The sequence below is a fragment of the Ictalurus furcatus genome, chromosome 5 (assembly GCF_023375685.1).
Source record: "Ictalurus furcatus strain D&B chromosome 5, Billie_1.0, whole genome shotgun sequence".
Taxonomy (NCBI): Eukaryota; Metazoa; Chordata; class Actinopteri; order Siluriformes; family Ictaluridae; genus Ictalurus; species Ictalurus furcatus.
In genome coordinates this window covers 20440893-20464384 of record NC_071259.1, presented here as the reverse complement: position 1 = coordinate 20464384, position 23492 = coordinate 20440893, and the positions used below count along the sequence as shown (strand labels likewise).

The 23492-nt window shown below is 38.6% G+C and overlaps 2 protein-coding genes and 2 non-coding genes across 5 annotated transcripts; 2 read left to right on the top strand and 2 right to left on the bottom strand.

Annotated features, from left to right (window-relative positions):
- Positions 1 to 1086: 1086 nt before the first annotated feature.
- Positions 1087 to 1159, top strand: trnaf-gaa (transfer RNA phenylalanine (anticodon GAA)). The gene has a single exon. It is a non-coding gene; the product is annotated as a tRNA-Phe (tRNA).
- A 2106-nt stretch (positions 1160 to 3265) lies between these two features.
- Positions 3266 to 5917, bottom strand: LOC128607877 (uncharacterized). Its single transcript, XM_053625117.1, has 2 exons — positions 3925 to 5917; positions 3266 to 3826 (listed from the first exon to the last, which is right to left on the bottom strand). The coding sequence occupies exons 1-2, from the start codon at positions 4542 to 4544 to the stop codon at positions 3439 to 3441; spliced, it is 1008 nt and encodes a 335-aa protein (XP_053481092.1). The 5' UTR covers positions 4545 to 5917; the 3' UTR covers positions 3266 to 3438.
- Positions 5750 to 5822, top strand: trnav-cac (transfer RNA valine (anticodon CAC)). The gene has a single exon. It is a non-coding gene; the product is annotated as a tRNA-Val (tRNA).
- A 3020-nt stretch (positions 5918 to 8937) lies between the features above and the next one.
- tbc1d25 (TBC1 domain family, member 25) lies at positions 8938 to 23352 on the bottom strand. 2 transcript variants are annotated; one of them, XM_053625114.1, is made up of 7 exons: positions 22869 to 23352; positions 17862 to 17971; positions 17155 to 17309; positions 16709 to 16902; positions 16256 to 16444; positions 15900 to 16175; positions 8938 to 13885 (listed from the first exon to the last, which is right to left on the bottom strand). In XM_053625114.1, exons 1-7 carry the CDS (start codon positions 22962 to 22964, stop codon positions 12176 to 12178), a joined length of 2730 nt encoding a protein of 909 aa, XP_053481089.1. In that variant the 5' UTR covers positions 22965 to 23352; the 3' UTR covers positions 8938 to 12175. The 2 variants fall into 2 exon arrangements, with proteins under 2 accessions (XP_053481089.1, XP_053481090.1); XM_053625115.1 differs by having other exon boundaries at positions 16778 to 16902; positions 22869 to 23349.
- Between the last annotated feature and the right edge of the window lie 140 nt (positions 23353 to 23492).

The following is a 23492-nucleotide window of genomic DNA, read 5'->3' as shown; positions in this document are numbered from 1 at the left end:
GCCTAAAGGTCCCCAGTTGGAAACCGGGTGGAAACACTTTTGATTTCGTTTCTACTTTCAATTATATTATCACAGTGACAGAAAAAAAAACATTACGTCATTATGTGTGAAAATCTATTAAGTTGTACAGACTTGTTAAGGCTTCAGCCACAACATGCAGATAGTATAAACAGTATTTAAATAGTATATATAGTGTAAAAAGGAGCAACTGCAGGTGTCCCACTGATTGATTAAACAATGTCATGGATAACGTGACGCGCCCTTCGTCCCAATTTACATCATTTGAATGCAAGAAGAACGGATACATATGCACAGTGAAATTCTTTTCTTCGCGCAGTTTCCTCCAGTATTGGGGGGCTCCACATGATAGAAGAGGCTTGGGGGCTTTAGTTACAAAAGGTTGAGAACCTCTGGTCTAGATGTTGATTCTCTGCTCCACCGGTCTCTATGTTTTCAGTTTGGGGAAACCAGAAATCTAACCGAGTCAGTAAACGAATCTGAGTGAATCTTTTAGGTGAATGGTCTCAAATGACTCGAGTCCGTGAAAAGAGTCAATGGTGAATCTTTAAAACGTTAAACAGCTCTACCTTTCTGCTGTAAGTGAGTAAAGTTAGATTTAAAAAAAAATCGAGCTTTGCTTTTTTATTAACGCACCATGTGTGTAATAATGTGTGTTTTATATGAAATAACGAGTGCTATTTCGCAGCTTGAGAACTGAGCAACTATGAAATAAACGAGTTCTTAATAATAATAAAAAAGAAAAGTCATTGATGTGTTTTGTTTTTTGTTTGTTGGTGACGTGCCAATAATAGTGACACAAAGGTTCACGAAGTAGCCCGATCACAAACAGCGAACACGCAGATATTTGGTGTTAAAATATACTTTTACATTTATGGCTATCAGTACTAAAGCTCTTATTCAGCCTAAAACGTAACATTATTAAAAACAAAAGTCGCTGATCCACGTTACTAAGAAGTGCCACGTACTCATGTTAGACCGTACGTTGTGTCAATAGTACTCATACTCATCTTAGATGTGAAAAGAGAAACAGAAAGAGACAGGATTTGTTTTAATAATTATGCGGAAGCCGAAATAGCTCAGTTGGGAGAGCGTTAGACTGAAGATCTAAAGGTCCCTGGTTCGATCCCGGGTTTCGGCAGCTTATATTTTCGTGATTGTTTTGTGAAGCCACTTATTAAAAAGAAAAGAAGAGGTCGTAGAATTTCAGAGTTTCCAAAGACCGTGCGGACTTTCAGTTATATTGGGACATCATAAAATCAAACCTTTTATATTAATACAATAAAACTTGCCCCACTTGTAATCTAATTCCAGGGGGAAACATTTACACTCTTAAATAGCACCGTGAGATAGTACACTGTATTACTACTGCAATCAAGTGGACATTATTCATACTACTTATTATCCTATAAGGCAGGGGTTCCCAAACTTTTCCAGGGCAAGGCCCCCCAAATGACATTAACATCTGACCGAGGCCCCCCTTTTGCAAGATGTCTTTAAAACACATTAAAAATACAGACTTCTGAATATATCCTCCCCTTTTTTTATTAATAATTACATTACATTAGGAATTCATTGTGTGTATGTGTGTGGTTGTCTGAGAGTGAGAAAGAGAAAACATACTAGTGGGATGGATGGGCACACCAAATTGTTGAGGCCCCCCGGGCGCCCCCTGTCGGCCCCCACTTTGAAAACCACTGCTATAAGGGACACACTTGGCTGTTTTGCACACGGAACTCCAACCTGCACTGAACATGCGTTTCCGTAGTGTAGTGGTTATCACGTTCGCTTCACGGGAAGCCATATAGCCCTGACTAGCCAATAGTAAGCGAGCAAAATCTGGGAGGCCGGTCGGACGAACCTAACGTAAAAACATTAGTTTGAATCCCACCTTGGCTGCAATGTGTTTTCGTTTTCTTTTTTTTTTTTTTTTTTTTTTTAAAAAAAAACGTTTTTAATGTCGAATCCATAAAAATATTATAAACATATGAAAACAATATGATGTAAAAAATAAAAAAGTCATTTCCTAAGAGTTTTCTTTGTGTAAGGTGAGCAAAATGTAAAAATGATCATTAATAAACCATTATTGATGGGGACTTTGTCATTAGTAGTTACTATTTCAAATATTTAGATATTTATATTTAAAATGAAAACACCACACAACATTTTGATGTTTTGCTATATTATACATGTTTTAGTATTTGTTATTATCTGTTACATATTGCTGTTATCTAACTTTTTTAAAAGAGTCATTGTCAACATTTACTATGTTGATACACTTTCAGTGTGTAAAATTAACTGTTAAAGGAGATTGTGAAATTAACAGTTTGTCAAAATTAAAATAACTATCTAAATAATATATGCAGAGTGTGTTATAGTAAGTTATTGAAAATGTATTGCAAATAAGGACTAAGAGTTTTAAAACATTTACAAATATAAGCAAGATAAAACATATTACACCAGACAAATAACTTACAAAAAAAAAAAAAACTAAGTCTGTACACAATTCCACAATGGTAGAGAGAGAGAGAGACAGAGAGAGAGCGAGAGAGAGAGAGAGGGCACAGAACAAATAGAATGACATTCATGGACAACAGTATTACACAGTAAGTGTTTGTGGCTTTGTAACTATTTACCAAAATCCAACCTTGTGCTTGGCTTGGAATCAGACATGCCATGCACAGAACTTAAATGCTGTGTTTCACAACAAAGTTATTTTCTCTTTTCAACAATCCACCTCTGCCTCTCAGCCTCATAGAATGGGGACTGCTGAAACTCTGCCCATGTCATCTCTGCATTCATTCCCTGTGCCTGATACAGGGAAAGCACTTTAGCAGGACAGTAAATGTATTTGCCTGCCACTCTAGGGAAACCAGTATGGATATGAGGACTATTGGGTCCTTGTTTTAGAGGCTGGTGGCAGAACCTGCACAGACAACCAGAAGGATACTCCACTAATGATTTCCTCTTGCCTCTCTCTTCAATCACCCTCTTCCTCTCTGCCCCCCTTTGCTTAGAGGCCTCCAGCTCCCGCTGAAAGAAGGGAGTGTCTGCAAAATCTTCAAATGGCATCCTGGGGTTGATCAGGCCCTCTGCAGAGTATGCCTCAAAGACTTTCCGGGAACAGTAGAAGTATTGAACATCACCAGCCTGATAAAAAAAAAATGCACACAGGAGCCATCAGCCAGACAACGAGACTTTGGCTGACCACAAACTAAACAAGATCTAATTTGTTTTTTTTTTGGTATCTGCTGCTGTTGTTGTTGCAGGGCTGCCTGCTGCTTCTCTAGGATGTCTTTAACCATCTTCTCAACTGCTGCCTGTGTCAGAGGGACATCTTCAGGAACACTCTTTCGAGGTGGACTGAACTGAGCAGGTGGCAGCATTGTCACTGGGACACTGGTGGTTTCACTGCCTGAGTTAAGACACTGCCATAACTGTTGTGTCTCCAGGAACTTTTCTGGACATGGTGGGATTAGCAGGATCAATACCACAGAATATGTATGCTTTTTTCAGTTTCTCCAGGTTGCTCTGATCCACTACAGACAAGGCAGCAGAGAGGAACTTGCAGAAGGAGGTATACAGAGGATGGTGCTCCGACACACACTCCCTGGTGAACCGCCGCATACAATGAAATAAGTCCAATTTAACAATGATGTTCTCATTGTACTTCAGGCAAGCGGCACATAAATTCTTGAGGTTCTCTGAAGTAACCTGTGCCAGGATAGCTTCAGTGGTCCTCCAGGCATCCCATTTCAGGTGCTCATAAGGTGATGGGTCCATGACTCTGAAAGCGGCACAGCAATCCCTAAGTACACAAAAGGGAAATAAAAAAAAATTCAGTTAAATATATTCATTATCTTCGCTTACACTACTTGATGTGATGTGTGATGTGATGATTCATACCTGTCCACCCACTGGTACCTGGTCTTGGGGATACCAGCAGCACTGTAGCGATTGGCCAGCCCACAGTACATTGCCTCTAAGGACCACTCACTTTCAGATTGCAGCATCATCCAGAACAGGATCATCCAGTTCTCATTCATCACAGCATAGGATGACATTATGCCAGATGAGAGAGTCACTTTTCTAGCAACTTTGCGTGTGTGATCTGACCTGAACACTTGTCCAAAAGTGCCTTGTAGGACCTGAGTGAGAGCTGCCTCCTGCCGCTGATATTCTTGAAGAAGGCACTCCACCAGATAGTGTGCAGTCACAGACACCCCATACCACCCATCAGTGTCCTCATAACCCTCAAACGGTGCTGGTGTGTCATCCTTCCTCAGTGCCCCAGTGATGGTCCTCTGTCCATACAGCCCTGCTTCAGCATCCCTGATGTTCTGCACACTGAGCAGGTAAGCTAGGTGGGCTCTTTCATACTTCAGGTGAAGCACCTCAGACAGCTGGTTGGCCATATCATTTGGTGATTTTTCAGAGTGCCGCAGTTCATCCATCACTGTTTTACAGATTGCCTTCTTATGGGTGAGTAAGGCTGGCAAGATGTTCGTAAAACGCTTTGGTAGCATGTCTAGCCACTAGGGTTTATCAGGGAACCAGGATTTTTTTGCATGCTTTACAGCACAGACGAGAGGAAAGGATATAATATTGTCCGCTGGTACCAAGAATCACTCTAGGTCTTCCCACACCAGAGGAAACAACCTGAGGATGTGGACAGCTGTAAAGACAAGGCAGGATGTAATTGTTTCTGAGCCTTTCCATTATACTGTGCTCCGGTTTCCAGATGAAGAATGGATAGAGCTGGTTTCCAGATGAAGAATGGATGGAGCTGGAAGTATTTTGGTGATAGCAGGCCTGTGTTGGTTTCTATAAGCTCAGGTTGAGGAAGATAACGCCACAAGGAAACCATGTTCATAAGGTGTCTCACCAGTTGTGATCCTGGCCAGAGTCCCATGGCTTCCATCTCTGTTTTCATCCAGATTTTTTGCTGGAGGGAGCACTTAGGACATTTTCACTTAGGGGTGTACTCACTTTTGTTGCCAGCAATTTAGATATTAACGGCTGTGTGTTGAGTTATTTTGAGGTTACAGCAAATTTACACTGTTATACAAGTTGTACACTCACTACTTTACATTGTAGCAAAGTGTCATTTCTTCAGTGTTGTCACATGAAAAGGTAAAATCAAATATTTACAAAAATGTGAGGGGTATACTCACTTTTGTGAGATACTGTATATAGTTACAAACAATTCAAATGATATTCTAATATACCGATGTTTCTTTTGAGTAAATAAGTAATTTTGTGATTTGTAAGTTGCTTTGGATAAAAGCGTCTGCTAAAAGAATAAATGTAAATGTAAATGTAAGTGTACAGTTCACTTTACTTGCCGCCTAATTGCGCTTTTTTTCTCAGGTAAAATGACGAATGTTAATCCGACGTCTGGGGAAAAAAGGGAATAAACAAAGAGATGCACGCCGAAAAAATAAAGCCGATAAAGTATTAACTGGTTGATCGTCAGCGGAGGCAATTCAAAATGTAGATCTTCAACAAAAACAAAAACAACAAAAACAAAAACAACAAAAACAAAAACAACAAAAAAAACAAGCCTTGGATCAACGTCATGGAATCAACATGTGGCCAAAAATATATTGCATCCATAGTGATAAGCACTACCATTGAAAATGAAATGGAAAAATTAAAGAAAATTAAGCGGAACTATTTTCACAGTTAGTCAATGCTTTGTACTTGGACGTCCAAACCACTCTGCATATAAGTTTCCGTAGTGTAGTGGTTATCACGTTCGCCTCACACGCGAAAGGTCCCCGGTTCGAAACCGGGCGGAAACAACTTTTCCTTTGAGAGTCATAGATTAAAGACGCGCATTTCGATTCAAAATTGCAGTTTTATTTTTATAGCCCTTTTAACAATAGACATTGTCATAAAATAGCTTAGCGTAGCTTTACAGAAATCCAGATGTAACTTTGCATCCTTAATGAGCAAGCGAGATAGATGGTGCCAAGGAACCCTCCTGAGACCATAAGAAGAAGACTTGAGAGGAACCATAGTCAAAAGGGAATCCATCTTCTTCTGGGGGACATCAGATAGTGAGATTAAAAATCATTACTCTTACATAACTCTATCATATAAAGTCAAACAGTATTAAGTGTGTTGATCAGTACCAGCATCACACTTTGATTACATCAGCAGGTTCTAGATACAAGTATGCAATATGCAGGTGAGATTTATCTACTTAAGCAACAGTGAGACAGGCATAAACTGTTTCTGGAAAGTGAAAATCTTTAGGGTATCCATGTGGGACCATCCACAGCAGACTTTACCACAATATCTTTCATAATTATGTATCACAATGTGTATTACAGTCTGCTTGTTGGCACTGGATGGCAGACCGCATATGGTGTTGGCTGTGGCAGAACTGCATGGAACAATAAGTTTAAAAATTAATAATACATTCATGTAAATGACATGAATTAGATGTCTTTACCTGGGATAGGCTTTACGATGCTCCCTGGGATAGGTTCCAGGTTTCCACGTGACCCTGAAGAGGATAAGCGGTATAGAAGATGGATGGATGGATGGATCAGTTAGAACTTACATCAACAGAATATTTATTTAAAAATTCCATTAATGCAAGTTCAAATAATGTTCACCTTTATGATTGAACTGCACAGATTATTTAAAAACTTAAAATGATCACAAATTGATCCTAATTTGAAAGTTTACTCTTTAAAAACAGGTAAAGCTTTGAGTAGACAATACAAATATGTTAAATAGCATGCACAAAATTCATGAAGTGCACTCACCCTCATCAGTGATATGTTCAACCTTTACCAATAGTTAGTATAACAAAAGAACACAAGTTTTAGAACAGGCAAAAACACTGCCAAAACAATAAAAAAGGTATGAAAGAGTTATGAAGGATAAATCTGTGGGTAACAGGATACGCCTCCAAAACTGATGTGGAAAATAACCTTTTGCTGTGGAGAAGACTGGACACTGAGTGGCTGCAGATGACTCTGAAATATACAATAGAATTTGTTTAGTATAACTCTAGTATGTGCAATTTAATATGCCATATACAGGTTGAACTAGATAATTCTAGACATAACAGACATGACATTAATGCAGCCTCTTGGTTCACTTACTCTGCTATGTAAGACATTTGGGTGGAGACAGACTCAGCATCATCTTCTCATCCTCCTCCATTACTGTGAAATGAAACAAATACATCAGTAGACTGTAAGAATCTATATAAACAAATATAAATGTGGTTTACTCACATGGATAATCAGAGAAAAGGTGTGAAGTGGAAATTGTGGAGGGAGTTGATGGTGAGGGTGAAGATGTAGCAGTGGTCACCTGTTTTTTCTGCTTTAAAATATATTGCTGCAAGCGGTACATTTTACTTCCAGGAACACAGCTCTTCCCAATTATAAAGGCAGCATACCCATCAGCCCTGGTATTCCAGATCTTCCTCCAGGTGTCTTGTGCTCATGCCCCAAATCCAACAACATTGTCATCATCTGACAAAACTGGCACTGAGTCTGGCCTCTCTGAAAGGGATCGCCGGAGATCCTCAATTTCCTTAAAGCATCTTGAATATTCAAGAAAGGAAAGGAGGCTCTCCTTGCAACGACCATCTGGGTTGAACTGCCCAGCCTGTTCTTCCTCATCAACCTTACTGGACAAGTACAAAATGTAGCCAATATCATTCTCCACTAGCCACCGGAAGGACTTCCCTTTGTACTTCCCAAACTGAAGAATGTATTCTCCGAACACCTCTTGCTTGTCTGAAACATCCCCTCCCCTCTGTAAAACAATAGAACGGGAATTGTTCCTGACCACATCTTCTCTTTAAGGTGTTGACTTGTCTTGCAAAGGATTGTCTTTAATCTTTCTTGCCTCTTCAGATGGGTCCCGACATAAATGACCTGTGGGCCTCTCCTGAAGGACACTTAGATTTTTTCTTCATGCTGATAGCCTGAATAGTACCCATAGATATGAACAATTGACATAAATAAATATATAAAAGCATTTACATAGTTATGCATAATGTTTTGTAAAGTAAAATTATGGTAATTGATTCTTTTTAAATGACTTGACAGGTTCCATGTTAGAGTAAAAGATCAATGACCCAACATTTAATTACACAACTATTGAAAAGATACACATCTACTCTAATATATTCTAACCTAATCTAATATAATTGTGTGATCTGCTCACTTGTTACCAAGAGACTTTATTTTACTGTGTGTTTGATTACTGAACAAACAACAGACATTGAACAGTAGACAATAGAAATTTCACTCGGCATACAAACGTATAATAATAGTCCTGATTTGACCCTACATATACAGTTACAAGCAATCCAAATGATATTCTAATATACCGATGTTTCTTTTGAGTAAATAAGTAATTTTGTCATTTGTAAGTTGCTTTGGATAAAAGCATCTGCTAAATGAATAAATGTAAACGTAAATGTAACTGTACAGTTCACTTTACCTGCCACCTAATTGCGCCTTTTTTCTCAGGTAAAATGACGAATGTTAATCCGACGTCTGGGGGGAAAACAGAAATAAACAAAAAGAGATGAAAGCCGAAAAAATAAATCCGATAAAGTATTAACTGGTTGGTCGGCAACCAGCTATTAATCCAATATATTAGGGTTAGGTACACTGGGGGCTTGTGCCAAATGGAAAATTTGTCTGTAAGGGCATTAAAATTTGGAATTGGTGTGGCCTTGCTCTGCTGACGCTCCAAATTCGTAAATACAAGGGCCCAGATCTCAGGAAGTACGGTGGACTGGCATACCAGCCGGAGTGTATTCCTGCTTTGTGTCCACTGTTTCAAGATGGGCTCTGATCCACTGTGACCAGGATACAGCTACTGGAGATGAATAAATGGATTTATTACGCATTTTACACGAAATAAAATCCAACAAAAGCACTTTTTGGTCACTATAATTTCATATGAGATTAGGTTGGTAGTTATTACATTAGTAATTGGGGGAGCAACAAAAATATGAAGGAACAATGCCATTTATGACAGTATAAATAACTTACCCATTGAGTCTTACAATGACAAGTGATAGCCTTATTAAACATTTTTTTTAAAAAATGTTATTTAATGCCTAGAAACCTTATGAAATTAAGGTTACTTGTTCAAACCGTAAATGAAACTAAGTTGGTTTATCTGTATATTAACAAATAAGAGGTGGCTGTGGCATATCACACTGATACCGGCTAATTTTCATCCAAACAGACCACGCATTACATACAATGTTTTGTAGCCCATTTTTTTAAACACATTTGCTTGCTTTATTACTTTTCCTATATTAAACCCTCACATACTATAAAAATCAGCGAGATACAAAGTTGGTCTTGGATGAATTTATTGTATAAATACAGATATTGCTAGCATTCAGTCCCGCAAACCTCTCTATGGGAATAATTTAATGTTCAATAAAGCTTTTAAAAGGAAACACAGAAGGCCCACAATGATTGCATTTTCAAGGAAAATTCCTTTGGCCCACGTCTATAAAGGATTTCAACACTTCTTAGAAGAAAGAAAAATAAAAGAACACTTGGTGTTAAGACATGTATGGAATCCCAAATTCAACATGAGGAATGATAAAATATGAGGATACATTTATTTTGCTTTCTGTGAAAACTAAAGATATAAGAAACTATATACACTGCTGTTAAAATGGCAAATTTTGTGATGTAAAAAAATGAAACCAAGATAAGATAAATAAAAATAAGTTTTTGGGGAAAAAAAAAAAGAATAACCTGGTAATATAAAGTATACACATCTTTTTAATAATGGGGCATATGTGCGCAGAATTAACCAATCAAGTCTAAAGTCATGTTCAAAACTAATTATCATACAACTGTCATCAATGAAGTGATTCTGATTAGCCCCAAATAAACAATCTGTTTCTGTAGAATTTTCGTGACTTTTTCTTGGTTTCATCTGACTGCTGAAGCCATGGTCTGCAAAGAGCTTACAAAGCATGTACAGGATCTCACTGTCAAAAGGTATAGATCAGGAGAGGGTTACAAAAGAATTTCCAAAGTATTAGATGTACCATGGAAAACCAGGAAGGCTATTAACAAGTGGAGAAAATGGTGGACCACAATGAAATTACCAAGAACAAGATGTCTTTCCAAAATTGATGAAAGGACAAGATGAAAACTTGCCAGGGAGGCATCATGCTATGGGGCTGCTTCTTCAGCTGAGACTGGGGTTCTAGTAAAGATAAAGACAGACCCTCCAAGAATTCATGATTTTGAGCATGATCATGATTACAGAAATGAATGCAAATGAAGCAAACTCCACAATATTTGGAGGAGCTTGCAATTTTTTAAAATTACCACAGATTTTCTGCAGATTTGGAACAAGACACCTCATGTGACATCACAACATGCATTCAGCCAAAGCCCTCTTCGATTCACGTGCATCAAACATGAGTACAGCTCATTTACTAACAAACATCACCGCGAAAGACTGTGCAAAACAATTTCATGCAATTGCATTTTCTCCAATTCAAGTAGTTTTTCGCAAGAAAGCAGTAAATTGCATTACAAAATTTGAAAAAAGCCTTAGCAAAATCAAGGATTTTTGGTCCACCAATCACACAAAAAAAACCTCTGAATTCTGTATGGACTGTAAAGGGAATTATGGATAGTTCCAAATGCCAATACAAATACCAGCACAAAACCTGCAGGTCTCCATTAGACAGCTGAAGATGAAGAAAGAAACACAAACACAAATCCACGTCAATAAAGGAATGGTTTCAGAAGAAGATGATGATCAATGTTTTGGTGTGGCCCTGTCAGAGCCTAGACCTACATCTAATCAAAAACCTGTAGAATGACTTAAAGAATGAGGGTTATGCACAGCTGATCCCCTCGCAATCTGATAGATCTTGAGCATTTTTGCAACGAAGATTGAAAAAATGATGTGCCAAGTTGGTAGACTCTTACACAAAAAGACTGAGTGTGTATTACAAACATAAGGTGTTTTATATAAAAAGTATTAGTTAAGGAGACTCTTATCCAAACAGTTTTTTGTTTCATTTCCCACCTAAAATGTTTCCATTTGTTTTTCACTTGAAATTTGTTGATTTTTATATCACATTAAAGGTGGACAAAGATGGTACATGATTAATTTTGGTTTCATTTTTAACATCACACAAACCTGCTATTTTAACAAAGGGTGTAGACTTTTTATATTCCATTGTATTCATTTAAGGTCAATAAATTAAAAACAACTGTTCAAGCAAATGAGTCAGTTTTAAACAAGAGTGGGCAAAACTGGTTTATCAGACATTTTTGGATAATATTACTATTTGAGCTGTACATTTTGGACAATAGTGGTGAATAATAAATTACACAGTAATCTTCTGCTGATCCACCTGCCAGTGGTCTTGCTGTATGGAACAACCATAGGCAAATGCATCAGATATAAAAACAAAAAACAAAACAAAACCAAATATAATTTATGATTCAGATCCAGTAAATTATTCTGGCCTCTCAGAGCAATAAGTGTGATCATTTACACAATCCAACCATCATTTACACAATCCAATCCATGAATATGTCCATGACATTTATATTCAGCTAAGCAAAATGGAGAGTTCCAACTGATATCAAAGAAGACATCTGATTCAAACAGGAAATGCAATCTTATCAATCTGAACAGATTTAGGCCTGAATAACTGGGTTATTTTCCTGTACATTGGAGATGTACCAAAATAAAATCATTCAATGGGATCTTGAATCAACATCAATGGATGCAATAGTGAAGATTAACTGGACCAGTGTCTACAGGTTTGTAAAAGTCAATCCAGCATTGCTGTCAAATGTCATGCCGTTCTTTTCAGGGATTTTATTTACACAGTTTAAGCACAAATTAGACAAAGAGTAAAGTGCAAGAAGTAACATACAGTACAATAAGTGGCATGCAAAAGTGTAGAAAAGAAATCTTAAAGGCCGTGGTCACACAGGAAAAATAAGCATACTGTGCAAAAAAATCTAATACCAGCAGAATGATTAAGAAAAGAAGCGCTTGTCCAGCTTTGGTTTGCCACGTAAACAAAACCGGTAAAGTTTATCATGAACACTATAATAGATTATGACTTGCTTTCTCGTGGGGATGAAACTTGTTCAGATAAAATTCATCAGGACGATGAGGGAGAGAGATCATTGGGGGTTGTAGGAGAAGGGATTGTAGAGGCCAGATTATAAGTAGAGTTTGGGGAGGAGGCCATTGTGGACTGCAAACAACTGGTTTTAGGGAGTGTTAGTGGTGAGGATGCAGCTGTGGTTGGTGAGTCCAAGCTGACCTCGTCACCTTCCTCTGAGTCCCACACTTCACTCTGCAGGTAATCAGCAAAAAGGGCCTTGGCACGCTGAAGAATACGGCCAAGGTTGTGCTTGCGGACCAAGCGATCAAAATGCATGGCCAGCTCATTATAATCCAAACTATTTTTAATGATATGGTCACGGTGCTCCAACAGGATGGAAAGGCACAAGAACAGCATGAAAGGATTGCCCTTCCCAAACTCTTGAGGAGGAGGAAGGGAACAGGGTTTAACACCACTAGCATCAGGTTTGCCTGTAGTTGGAGTGCTTGCACCAGTTCCTGAAAGTTTGCATGGGGATGAAAGGTTGCTGGAGAATGGTTTGGGTAGTGATGGAGATTTAGCAAAGGATAAAACAGGGGAAGACAGCAGTGAGCGATTGTTGCCCAGGGATGGAGAGGAAAGTGCAGACTTCCCTGTGGGGGTTGATGGCGAGTGCAATCCAGTTCCATTAGACAAAGCAGCTGAAGACACAAATCTCCCCAAAGCCTTATCAGGAGATACAGCACTACCAACAATAAATGAAGAGGAGACAGACTTCAATCCTGGAACATCAGGACACACTGCTCTCCAGCTGGACATTGAAGGAGATGTTGCAGAAAACTGAGAGCCGTTTTTAAAGTTCAGTAAACTTGGAGGAAGGGGAGAAACGGTTTGCCAACTGGATGAGTTTTTCTCCTCAGTCTGAGGAGATGAAAGCTGGTCATTCCCGCTTATCAAAGGCTGCCGCTCACCAGGATCATCCTCACTGTCCTCTGTGGACTGGCGGACCGTGAGAGGTAATGAACGTGTGGACTGAAACTTCACTGAAGATAACGTAGGATCTGATGGTTCATTTTCGTTAGCTTCAAAACTGTCCTCGTTTCGTGCACTGTAGTACTTAAATTCTCCAAAACTGGACTGCTTCTCAAAAAGAGGTGCTGGAGCAGGGTCTTCAGTTTTCACCACACAATCCACACCATAATCTCCTTTGTCCTCTCCACAAGATGGCTTCTCTTCCTTTCTGTCTTCCTCTAATCCGAGACAGTGTCCTCCATCTGCCTCTTCTCGGGACGGCCTCAACATGTGTCGCCGCCGCTGCTCTGTCTGTTCTTTTTCCAGATTTTCATTCTCTGAGTTTGGGTAGCTGCTGTCATGACTCGGGGACTCATCTGCTTCAAGCGGTAATCCAAGAAGCTCAACCTCGGTCTCAGGTGGATCTGGAGGCAGAGAGCTCCAGGTCACCTCCAACATCCTCAGTGCATCGTCAAAAGCAAACTCCCGCTTTAGTTCAAGAAGCAGCCAGCGGTAACAAAAAAAGAGGTCGTCAGCACCTTTGGAGACCAGGTAGGTGTAAAATTCAGGATCTGAGTATTGCAAGAGCAGCTTAAGGTGCTGGAACTTAATAGACATTAGTTGGCCATCAGGGCGGAAGTTGCCTTCGAGGCGCTTCATGATACCACAGAAGCAAATAAAGGCGTGTGCTTCATTGTCCATGACAGCAAGGATCGGAGAGGCAATATCGCTCATACCTTGACAATAAGACACCTGTAAGTAGAACAAAATTATTATAGCAACAGTGATTTCCAGCTTTTATATATACACAGTGCTATGAAAAAGTATTTGCCCCATCCTGATTTCTTCTGTTTTTGTGTACATTTCATACTAAATTGTTTCAGAAATGAAAACAATATCTAAGATGAAACAAAGGCAACCTGAGTAAACACAAAATATAGTTTTTAAATGATAACATTATTTATTGAAGCAAAAAAGTTATCCAATAGCAACTTGGCCTGTGTGAAAATGTATTGGCCCTCATAGTTACTAATTCCCCAAATCTTTGAAACTGCATTCATAACGGGGTTCAGCTGGACTAGACGCAATCAGGCCTGATTACTGCAAACCCCGTTCAATCAAATCAACACTTAAATAGAACTTTTTCAACAACATGAAGTTGGTTAAAAGGTCTTGCCCAGTAACACACTATGCTAAAGTTGAAATTCCAGAAATGATCAAGAAGAAGGTGATTGAAATACATCAGTTTGAGAAGGGTTACAATTTATTTCAAAGGCTCTGGGACTCTAAAGAACCACAGTGAGAGCCATTATCTCCAGATGGAAAAAACTCTGCATAGTATTGAACCTTCCCAGAAATTCCTCCAAGAGCACTGCAACTACTCATCCAGCAAGTCACAAAAGAGCCAAGGACAACATCAAAGGACCTACAGGTCTGTCTTGCATCAAAAAAGGTCACTGTTCATGTGACTCCACTATCAGAAAGACATTGGGCAAAAATGGCATCCATGGAAGAGTGGCAAGATGAAAACCACTGCTAACCCAGAAGAACATTAAGGCTCATCTGAAGTTTGCCAAAACACACCTTAATGATCCTCAAACCTTTTGGGAGAATGTTATGTGGATTGATGAGTCAAAAGTGGAACTGTTTGGAAGACAAGGTTCCTGTTACATTCCTCAATAATTGAGAGAAACATGAATTCTGCTCTCTACCAGAAAATTCTAAAGGAGAATGTCCAGTCATCAGTCTGTAAGTTGAAACTCAAGTGCAACTGGATTATGCAGCAAGACAATGATCCAAAGCATAAGAGTAAATTCTAGTCCTAGAAGCAAGTGAAAGACCGATCTCCAGTTATTGGAAGCATTTGGTTGCAGTTATTGCTGCTAAAGGAGGCACAACTAGATTTTAAGTTTAAGGGGGCAATTAGTTTTTCACATTGGTGATAGGTTCTTTTCAAGAACCTTCAAACTAACTGTTCCTCAGTGGTGGAATGAACTTCCAACCTCAATCCGGACCACAGAATCTCTCACCATCTTCAAAAAACAGCTAAAGACCCACCTCTTCCGTGAACACCTAACCAACTCCAACCAAAAAAAAAAAAATTGCACGTACACCTCTACTCTGCGCACTTTGCTTCTTCTGGAACTCAATTAATGGATCTTGTATGGTAGCACTACTTGTATTGTTCTCTGCTTGATATATCGCTTTGCTTGTATTTTCTCATTTGTAAGTTGCTTTGGATAAAAGCGTCTGCTAAATGAATAACTGTAAATATAAATGTGGTGTTGGATAACCTTTTTTTGCTTCAATAAAAATAATAAACAAATAAATACTATTTTGTGTTTACTCAGGTTTCCTTTGTTTTATGTTGTATTTCATTTGAAGATCTAAAACTATTTAGTATGAGATATACATAAAAACAGAGGGAATCAGGATGGGGTAAATACACAGTGCTGTGAAAAAATATTTTCCCCATCTTAGAAATATTTACATGAAAGGCATTAACATGGTCAATATCACAAATTTGCTTAATTTTAAATAATGGTCTAGAAAATGTGCATATTGAATATTCAAAATGTTGTACATTTTCTTTTTTTTTTTGTTTTAGAATTTTCACCTATCCCAGATTTTTAATGTGGTCTCAGACTTTTGTGCCACTGCATGTGTGTAGAATTTTCTTCTTTCTTTTTTTTTTTTTGTAAGGCTTCTCCCTTTTTAAGAAGGCAGAAAAAGAATATTTAAGCAAATAGTAAATATTCTTGCCCACCTGCGGGTGTGTGATGGCAAAAGTGGTGAGGAGGTCAGTCAGTGCAGTCAAGTGGGGACTGTCCTCCGAGCCGGCATAATATGAATGGGCTCGGTCAGTTCGAAGCACATCCTTTAGAACGTTTCCTCTAATGAACTCCAGATCCTCTGGGCTCACCCTGGATGTCCACTCACTTTTCAGCTGGTCATATTCTCTCGTTTTTCTCTTCATGTAGTCCATCCTCTCCTGTCCTGTCAGGCCATCTGGGTACACATTTAAAAGGTAACGCCACACTACCTATAATGGGGAAAAGGATAAATGATAAGACAAATGCTACAATGTGTATGAATTTTTTTTTTAAATAATCTTAACTTCACCTTGCGCAGGGAAGGCTCAACCCCGCCATGGTAAATGCGGAGCCGCAACTCCTCTGGCCGTGTCAGCTGACCCTGACTGTTCAAGTAATTGTGAAATTCTGCATCACTCAATGGAGGCTTGAATGGCTTAACCTCCTCCCCATATGACCAGCTTAACGCCTGCTGAACCCTAGACAATGTCCGACCCATCTGAAAGAAAGAAAAAGATAAATAGATAGACAGAGAAAAAAAAACCCTGTAGCTGTATGTTGGATCACAAATTAAGTTCAATCATCATTCATTCATACGGTGCGTTCATGTAATCTAGCAGTTAAATTATATTAAAGTGGCACCATGCTGTTTCCCAACTATAGTAATCCTAACATGATAGGTAATGCCTGGCAAATCTTCATAGCATGCTTCTTTGGGAAACCGCCTTTGGTTAAAGTGCGATTACATTAGGAGATGAGGAACCTGACTGAACGCAGCAGAGACTGGCTGGTAAAACAGCTGGCTGACTGGGTGAAGAACATCATCAGTAACCTGGGACAGCAGGGACTGGGTGAAGGGAAGAGCCGTAGATGTCAGTGACCTCTTCTCGCCCTGTAGCTGATCTGAGCCAATCACATCCTTCGGGCTTATGATGTCCCAGTCCTCAAGAACTGGACCTGAGGGGACAGGGAAACCACAGAAATGGCTGCTAAGACTAAGTGACAGCTATGCTCTTCAGTTATCTCCACTACCCGTCTAATTTAACCTACATTTAAACAGCTCTCCTGGAAAGACTCTTTTGTATATGTAGGCATTTCATGTCTTCAAATAGTTGCTTGAGTTTCAAGTTTTTCACAAATATCAACAAACCATAAGGGTTTAATCCCCTTTATTGACCATGCAATGACCATAACAAACAATTTACTCACTGTCTTCTGAAGGTTTGATGTCCATCTTAAGCTGGAGGTAAGGCTTAGCTGCACTGACAAACGCTGCATCTAAATCCCAATCAGACAGGAGGGAAAGGTACACCTCTGTTCCCATGCGATCACGGGACAGGTAACTAATGCCAAAATTACGCCTTCTGTGGAGCAATAATATAGATATTATTTTAAAGACTCTGGATAGGCAAACGTTATCAAGCTTACTTAAAAGAAATACTTAAGCCTTTTGCAATTTACAATTTAAAACTGTCAGGTAGAACAGTAAATGTGGAAAATTCTGTTAAATACAGAGGAAAAGAATATGTAACACGCAAACGTAGATTTACATTCGATGCTGAATTCCTCCCAAATTCTGTAAATCTGTAAGCAGTAAATCTGTAAACAATGCCTTAAAGTTTACTCAGCTGTTGAACTAAAAACATAAGGGAAATGATTAACTTTAACCTAGTTAAGGCTGTGTGTAAGCTTATCTGCTATAAAAGAAAATAACCACAACACATTAAGGCCAGAATATTACTCTAATATTTACAGAATTAGAAGTTATTCTACAGACAACACGTTATTCTACTTCCCGGAGAATGTTACAGAAAGTTACTCTAATAGTTAAAAGTTAAAATCATGGGTACATGTTATTTGACACATATATAATATAATATAATATAATATACCTCCTCAGTCATAGACACACTCACCCATTCAGCTCAAAGGCTCGTATTAGGATGTGCTGCAACACCTCCAATGATGTGATCTGTGGATCAACGGCAAAAGAGCGGAATTCCACTGGCTGCAATCCCTCATACTTCTGCATAAAGAAATACAAGAAAAGGAGAGAGACTGAATAAATGTCATAAGTCCATTGCCTGCACAAGTCAAACATTACAATCTCAACATAAGCAGACATTTCAGTTGATTTGGTGGCAGATTCGTTCTAATTCATTCATTATTAAATATTACTTAATTCCCCCAAGTCGTACTAAGTCTTTTCTGACCCCTTGGTGACCATGTATGACACTTATACAATACCACAGGATCCTACACCACAGTACAGCTGTGAGATGGGTAGCTTATTTCACACTTGCCCCTTAGTGTCTGGTTTCAATTAGACTGTCTGGTTTGTAAACTAAACCAAATGTTTTGTTTTATGCAAAGAAAATACTGATGTTATCTTCAAAATCTTTATGTCATTGTTTTAGGCAATAATATCAGCCTCTGTTTAAAAAGTTTCATACAATTATGCACAATTGCTTCGCATCACATCTGGGAATATTCAGATCTAAACATATTCCTTTTGGGAAAACTTCAAGTTTTTGCTTGCATACTCTTTCAAAACAACAAAACAAAATCCTGCTGACTCAATCCATTCATGTCACAGATGTAGTTATAATTGTTTGTTTGATCACACTCTAGCACTATAAAACTATGAAATCATTTCAGACACCCAATTTTGTTACAAAGGTGCTGTTGATCACAGCATAGAAAGTATTTGAAGCCTACTAGGGAGCAGTCTGATGAGCAAATACTTGCATTTTTTGGAGAACTTTCAAAAACCTTTGAATATAGCAAAAAGATAAAATAAATAAATAAATAAATAAAAAATAAAAAAGGGATCTTCAGGACAGAGGACTTTGTGCTTTGAGGTTTCTTGGTAAAATGACGAGCTGCGTTTTTGTCCTGTTAACTTCGAGAGAGGGGAAAAAAAAAAAGAGAGATGCTGGTAAGTGAACGACCGTTTATAGATGCTATAAAGGGATAACATGAACTAACTTTTACACAACCTTAAACGTAAATATACTCACTGGCCACTTTAACAGGAACACCTGTACCCCTGCTCATTACACAGACATCTACAGTATGGTAGGGCAAATACCCACTCTTTACAGTCCATACAGGATTTCGCAGAGGTTTTTTTTAACTGTTGCGGCCAAAAATGATCTTGCTGCAGCTTTTTTCAAAATTTGCGGTGCAATTTGTGGTGTTTTTGTGCCGTTTTGCAGAAAATTACTTGAATTGGCAAAAATTGCAACTGCACAAAATTGTTTTGCACGCTCTCTCACAGCTACGTTTGTTGGTAAACGAGAACTTTTAGCTGTACTCATGTTTGACACGTGAATCAAAAAGAGCTTTGGCTGAATGCGCATTGTGATTATGTCACACGACACGTCTTGGCCCAAATCTGTGGAAAAACTGTGGCAATTTTTAAAAATGGCAAGCTCCTCTGAATATTTGCTTGATTTTGCATTAATTTATGCGATCGCAAAATCACAAAATCCTGGAGGGGTTGTCTTTACAACTGTGATGAGCAGAAAAGCAGTTCCGAACACACACGTCAAACCCTACCAGCACAAAACCACCAAATCTAGAACAACAGGTCTTATCATATTTTATTCCTAAGGTGTTTATTGTGATAACTAATTTCGCGTGTTCTTATATAAAGAGTTCATGACAGTCTTTCCTGGCAAGTTATTACCGGATAGGACTTCTCTTTTTGTCAAAAACAGTAGAATTTCTTCACTCGTTCTGCCAGCAACCTGGACTCACCTGTGTTTTTCATAGCATTGTTGCTGCTCTATAATTTGAGCATTGGAAATGTGCTTTTTTCCTGTGAAACTACAGACATCTGGCTGAGGAGTGAATACAAGACCATCATTTTCAGTCAAAAATCCCAAATTTATGTCTCTAAAATTTAGTCAGAATGGTGCAATAAAGAAACATCCAGTGAGCAGCAGTTCTGTGGATGGAAACACCTTGTTGATGAGAGAGAGAGAATGGCCAGACTGGTTTGAGCTGGCAGAAAGGCTACAATAACTACTCTGTGCAATTGTGGTGAGCAGAAAAGCATCTCAGAATGTATAACAAGACAAACCTTGAGGCAGATAAGCTACAACAGCAGAAGACCATGATGGGTTCCACTTCTGTCAGACAAGAACAGAAAGCTGAGGCTGCAATGAGAACAGGCTCAGCAAAACTGGATAATTGAAGACTTGAAAAAAGTAACCAGGTCTGATGAATCTCCATTTTTGTTGCAGGCACATGGTGCCTCAGAATTTGGTAGGGTCATAATTTGGTACCAACAACATGAAACCATGGACCCAACCTGGCTGGTGGAGGTGGTATAATATGTGAGGAATGTTTTCTTGGCACACTTTGGGCTCATTAATACCAGTCATCACTTGAATTCCACAGCCTATTTGAGTATTGTTGCTGACCATGTGCATCCCTTCATGGCCACAATTTACCCATCTTTTAATGGCTACTTCCAGCATATTTTACCATGTCTAAGCAAAACTCATCTCAAACTGGTTTTATGAACATGACAATGTGTTCAGTGGCCTTACCAGTCACCGTATCTGAATCCAATAGAACACCTTTGGGATGTGGTAGAACGAGAGATTTGCAGCATGAAAGTGCGCCTGAAAAATCTGCAGGAACTGCATGATGCAATCACATCAACATGGACCAGAATCTCAAAGAAATGCTTCCAGAATCTTGTGAAATCCATGCCATGAAGAACTGAAGCTGTTTTGAAAGTAAAGGGAGGCCCTACCCTGTATCAGTATAGTGTTCCTAATAAAGTGCTCTGTGAGTGTATATCGGGATACATTTTGGCACATTTTGATGACACCTAATGACCATGTATAAAATTGTGTGTGTACTCTAAACACTTTTAGCTCTCTGTATCAATTTTGCTGAAGGGTGTGTGAACTATTAAATGTAAAAGAAAAGGACACAAAGGCATTGACATCCACCTTGACACTGTAAAAAATGACATGTGCTTCTTGTTTTTATATCATGTTTCACATTTCCTGAAACATTAGAACAGCTGAAAGTATGTACATAAATGGTGACAAAGAATTGAACTCAATGTGTCTGAAGACCAAACTGTCTTCTTTAAGACACTGCTGACTAGTGCACAATGTGTACATCTGTGGATATTAGCACTTGAACTTGGATAGGTAAAACGGGTCCAATTTTGGCTGGTGCACCAAGAATTTAATGCTTACCAATCACTGAACAGTCATCAACCAAGTTATCTTCAGTCGCCAAGGTATTTACCGTTCAAACTATAAATGCAAGCAAAATGACAGCTGTGAAGTTATGTGCAATAACACAATCGCCATGTTATGTTTGCTTAGATACATGTTTTTCAGACACCACTACAAAATTATAACATTTGCAAAATGGTCTAAAATTATACACATTTCCTTGAAAATGTCTCCACAATCAAACAAAAAGGTAGAACATAAACCGCCTCCCTGAAAATCCCCACTGTGTGATCACGTCCATATTGGCTTCAGCTTAGCCAGAGATAGTGGGAAATGTCCACGATTCACCACAACCTTATTCGTCTGATCATTCTCACAAACATCATACGAGCAACATTCACATCAAATATTCAACCAGGGATACACTTACGAGCATGACATCAAGCTAAAAACCTGATGCCTCTGTAATCAGAAAGTAAGAGATACACTACCTATAATATTACCTAAACTAGCCTTGTACAAAGGATCTTCAATACTACAACGTGGCAAACAATCCAATACTCTAACTTTCATTATTTTCAAGTCCTTTTTTATAATAAAATGGCTTGGACAGCCAGAGATGTTTAGATAAACAAGAAGTGCCGTTGTACAGATTGAACACCTATAGATTCCATCACAAACAGCTTTCTTTATTTAACAAACGTGCATGTGGTTGATAGATAGATGGATTGATAGATAACTCACACTATAACCCCACTATAATCATAATATGATAAATTAATTGCAAACAAAATGTGCTTCCAGGGCCATTCACATATATAAAACATAGAAATGAAAAGCTTATGCTACTACATATATACACACATTTTTTATATTATATATTCTGTATTTGGTTTAAACACTGTGTGATGAAGGTCAGTTACCAGCTTTTTTGTTGTTGTTTTTTTTTTCATGCAGTGGTATTGCTTTGTTATAAAGCAATTAGAAATCAGTAATGAAGTAAAAAAAAAAAGTATATTTTATTGTGACAACTCTAACCAAACAAAAGGGTATTTACATTACATTTCATTTAACTTAACACTATGTGGAAGTGTAAACCGACTGTTAACGAAATGATACTAACATTACAACAACAACAACATGGACATCAACAACAAAAACACGAACAACAACAACAATAAGAAAAAAACACGAACAACAACAACAACAACAGAACATCATCAACAACAACATCAACAACAACATAAGAACATCATCATAAACAACAACAACAACAACAACATAAGAACATCATCATCATCATCATCAACAACAACGGGCATGTGAAAACAAGCTTTAATAAACCGGTAAGGGCTGCTGTCGGAAATAAATATTTACAATGGCACGAAAATACCCAATCAGCTAGCAAACAAATGTGTTTATCACTAATGTCTTTCCCCCACATTTTAGCAGAAATGAAATGACCACTTGACCATACAGACACGGTGCAAGAATGTCTCCGTTTCTGCGGTGGAAACTGTAAGGTAAACCTCTCTTCTGAGGTCGACTACGTGGAACACCGTTAGCACCAGCTCTGTTATTGTTCTCTCAGAGAGAGAGAGAGAGAGAGAGAGAGAGAGAGAGAGAGAGAGAGAGAGAGAGTGTGTGTGTGTGTGTGTTTGTTTGTGTGTGTGTTTATTTCAGACTCCCACCCGCTGCTTCCCCACAATTTCTCACCTTGACTTTGACTCGAACTACCCCCCTCTCCTCCTCCTCGGCTGACATGCTGGGGTAGTTCACTCTGTAAATATCCCCTTCAGGAATCCTGATCATCCATCGATAAAACAAACTCGAAACTGGGTTCAATAACAGCACGGATGCTGCGCGGTAACCCTGTGTATCTTTGACAGATTCAGGAGAAAATCCTCAAGAACTCACCGAAATGACCAGATTTCAAAATAAAAGCTGATCACAGAAAAAACAGGTTTATAACCGTAGTATTTAGTATCATATATTAGAAAAACGCCGATGTAACTAACAACGTATCTATCATTAAAAAATGTGTTACAAGCGGTCAGGCTTTTAATTAAAACGCTGAGTCGATGTTACATTTCTACACACCCGCCTCTTTGTTTGTTCCCCGCAGCCTTTAGCGTCAGCGGCGCTGCTTCGTATAACAGGATATGACATCATCTGAGTATGACGTAATTTGATCGCTGCAGTTAAAAATATCATCAATCAAATATTCAGGCCTAAAATTTATTTAGATAAATCTGTGTTGTTTCCCCTTAAAGAATGTTCTTTTACATAGATAGAAAGTGTTCCAGTTGAACAAAAATTAACATATCTTGGGATAGTAAT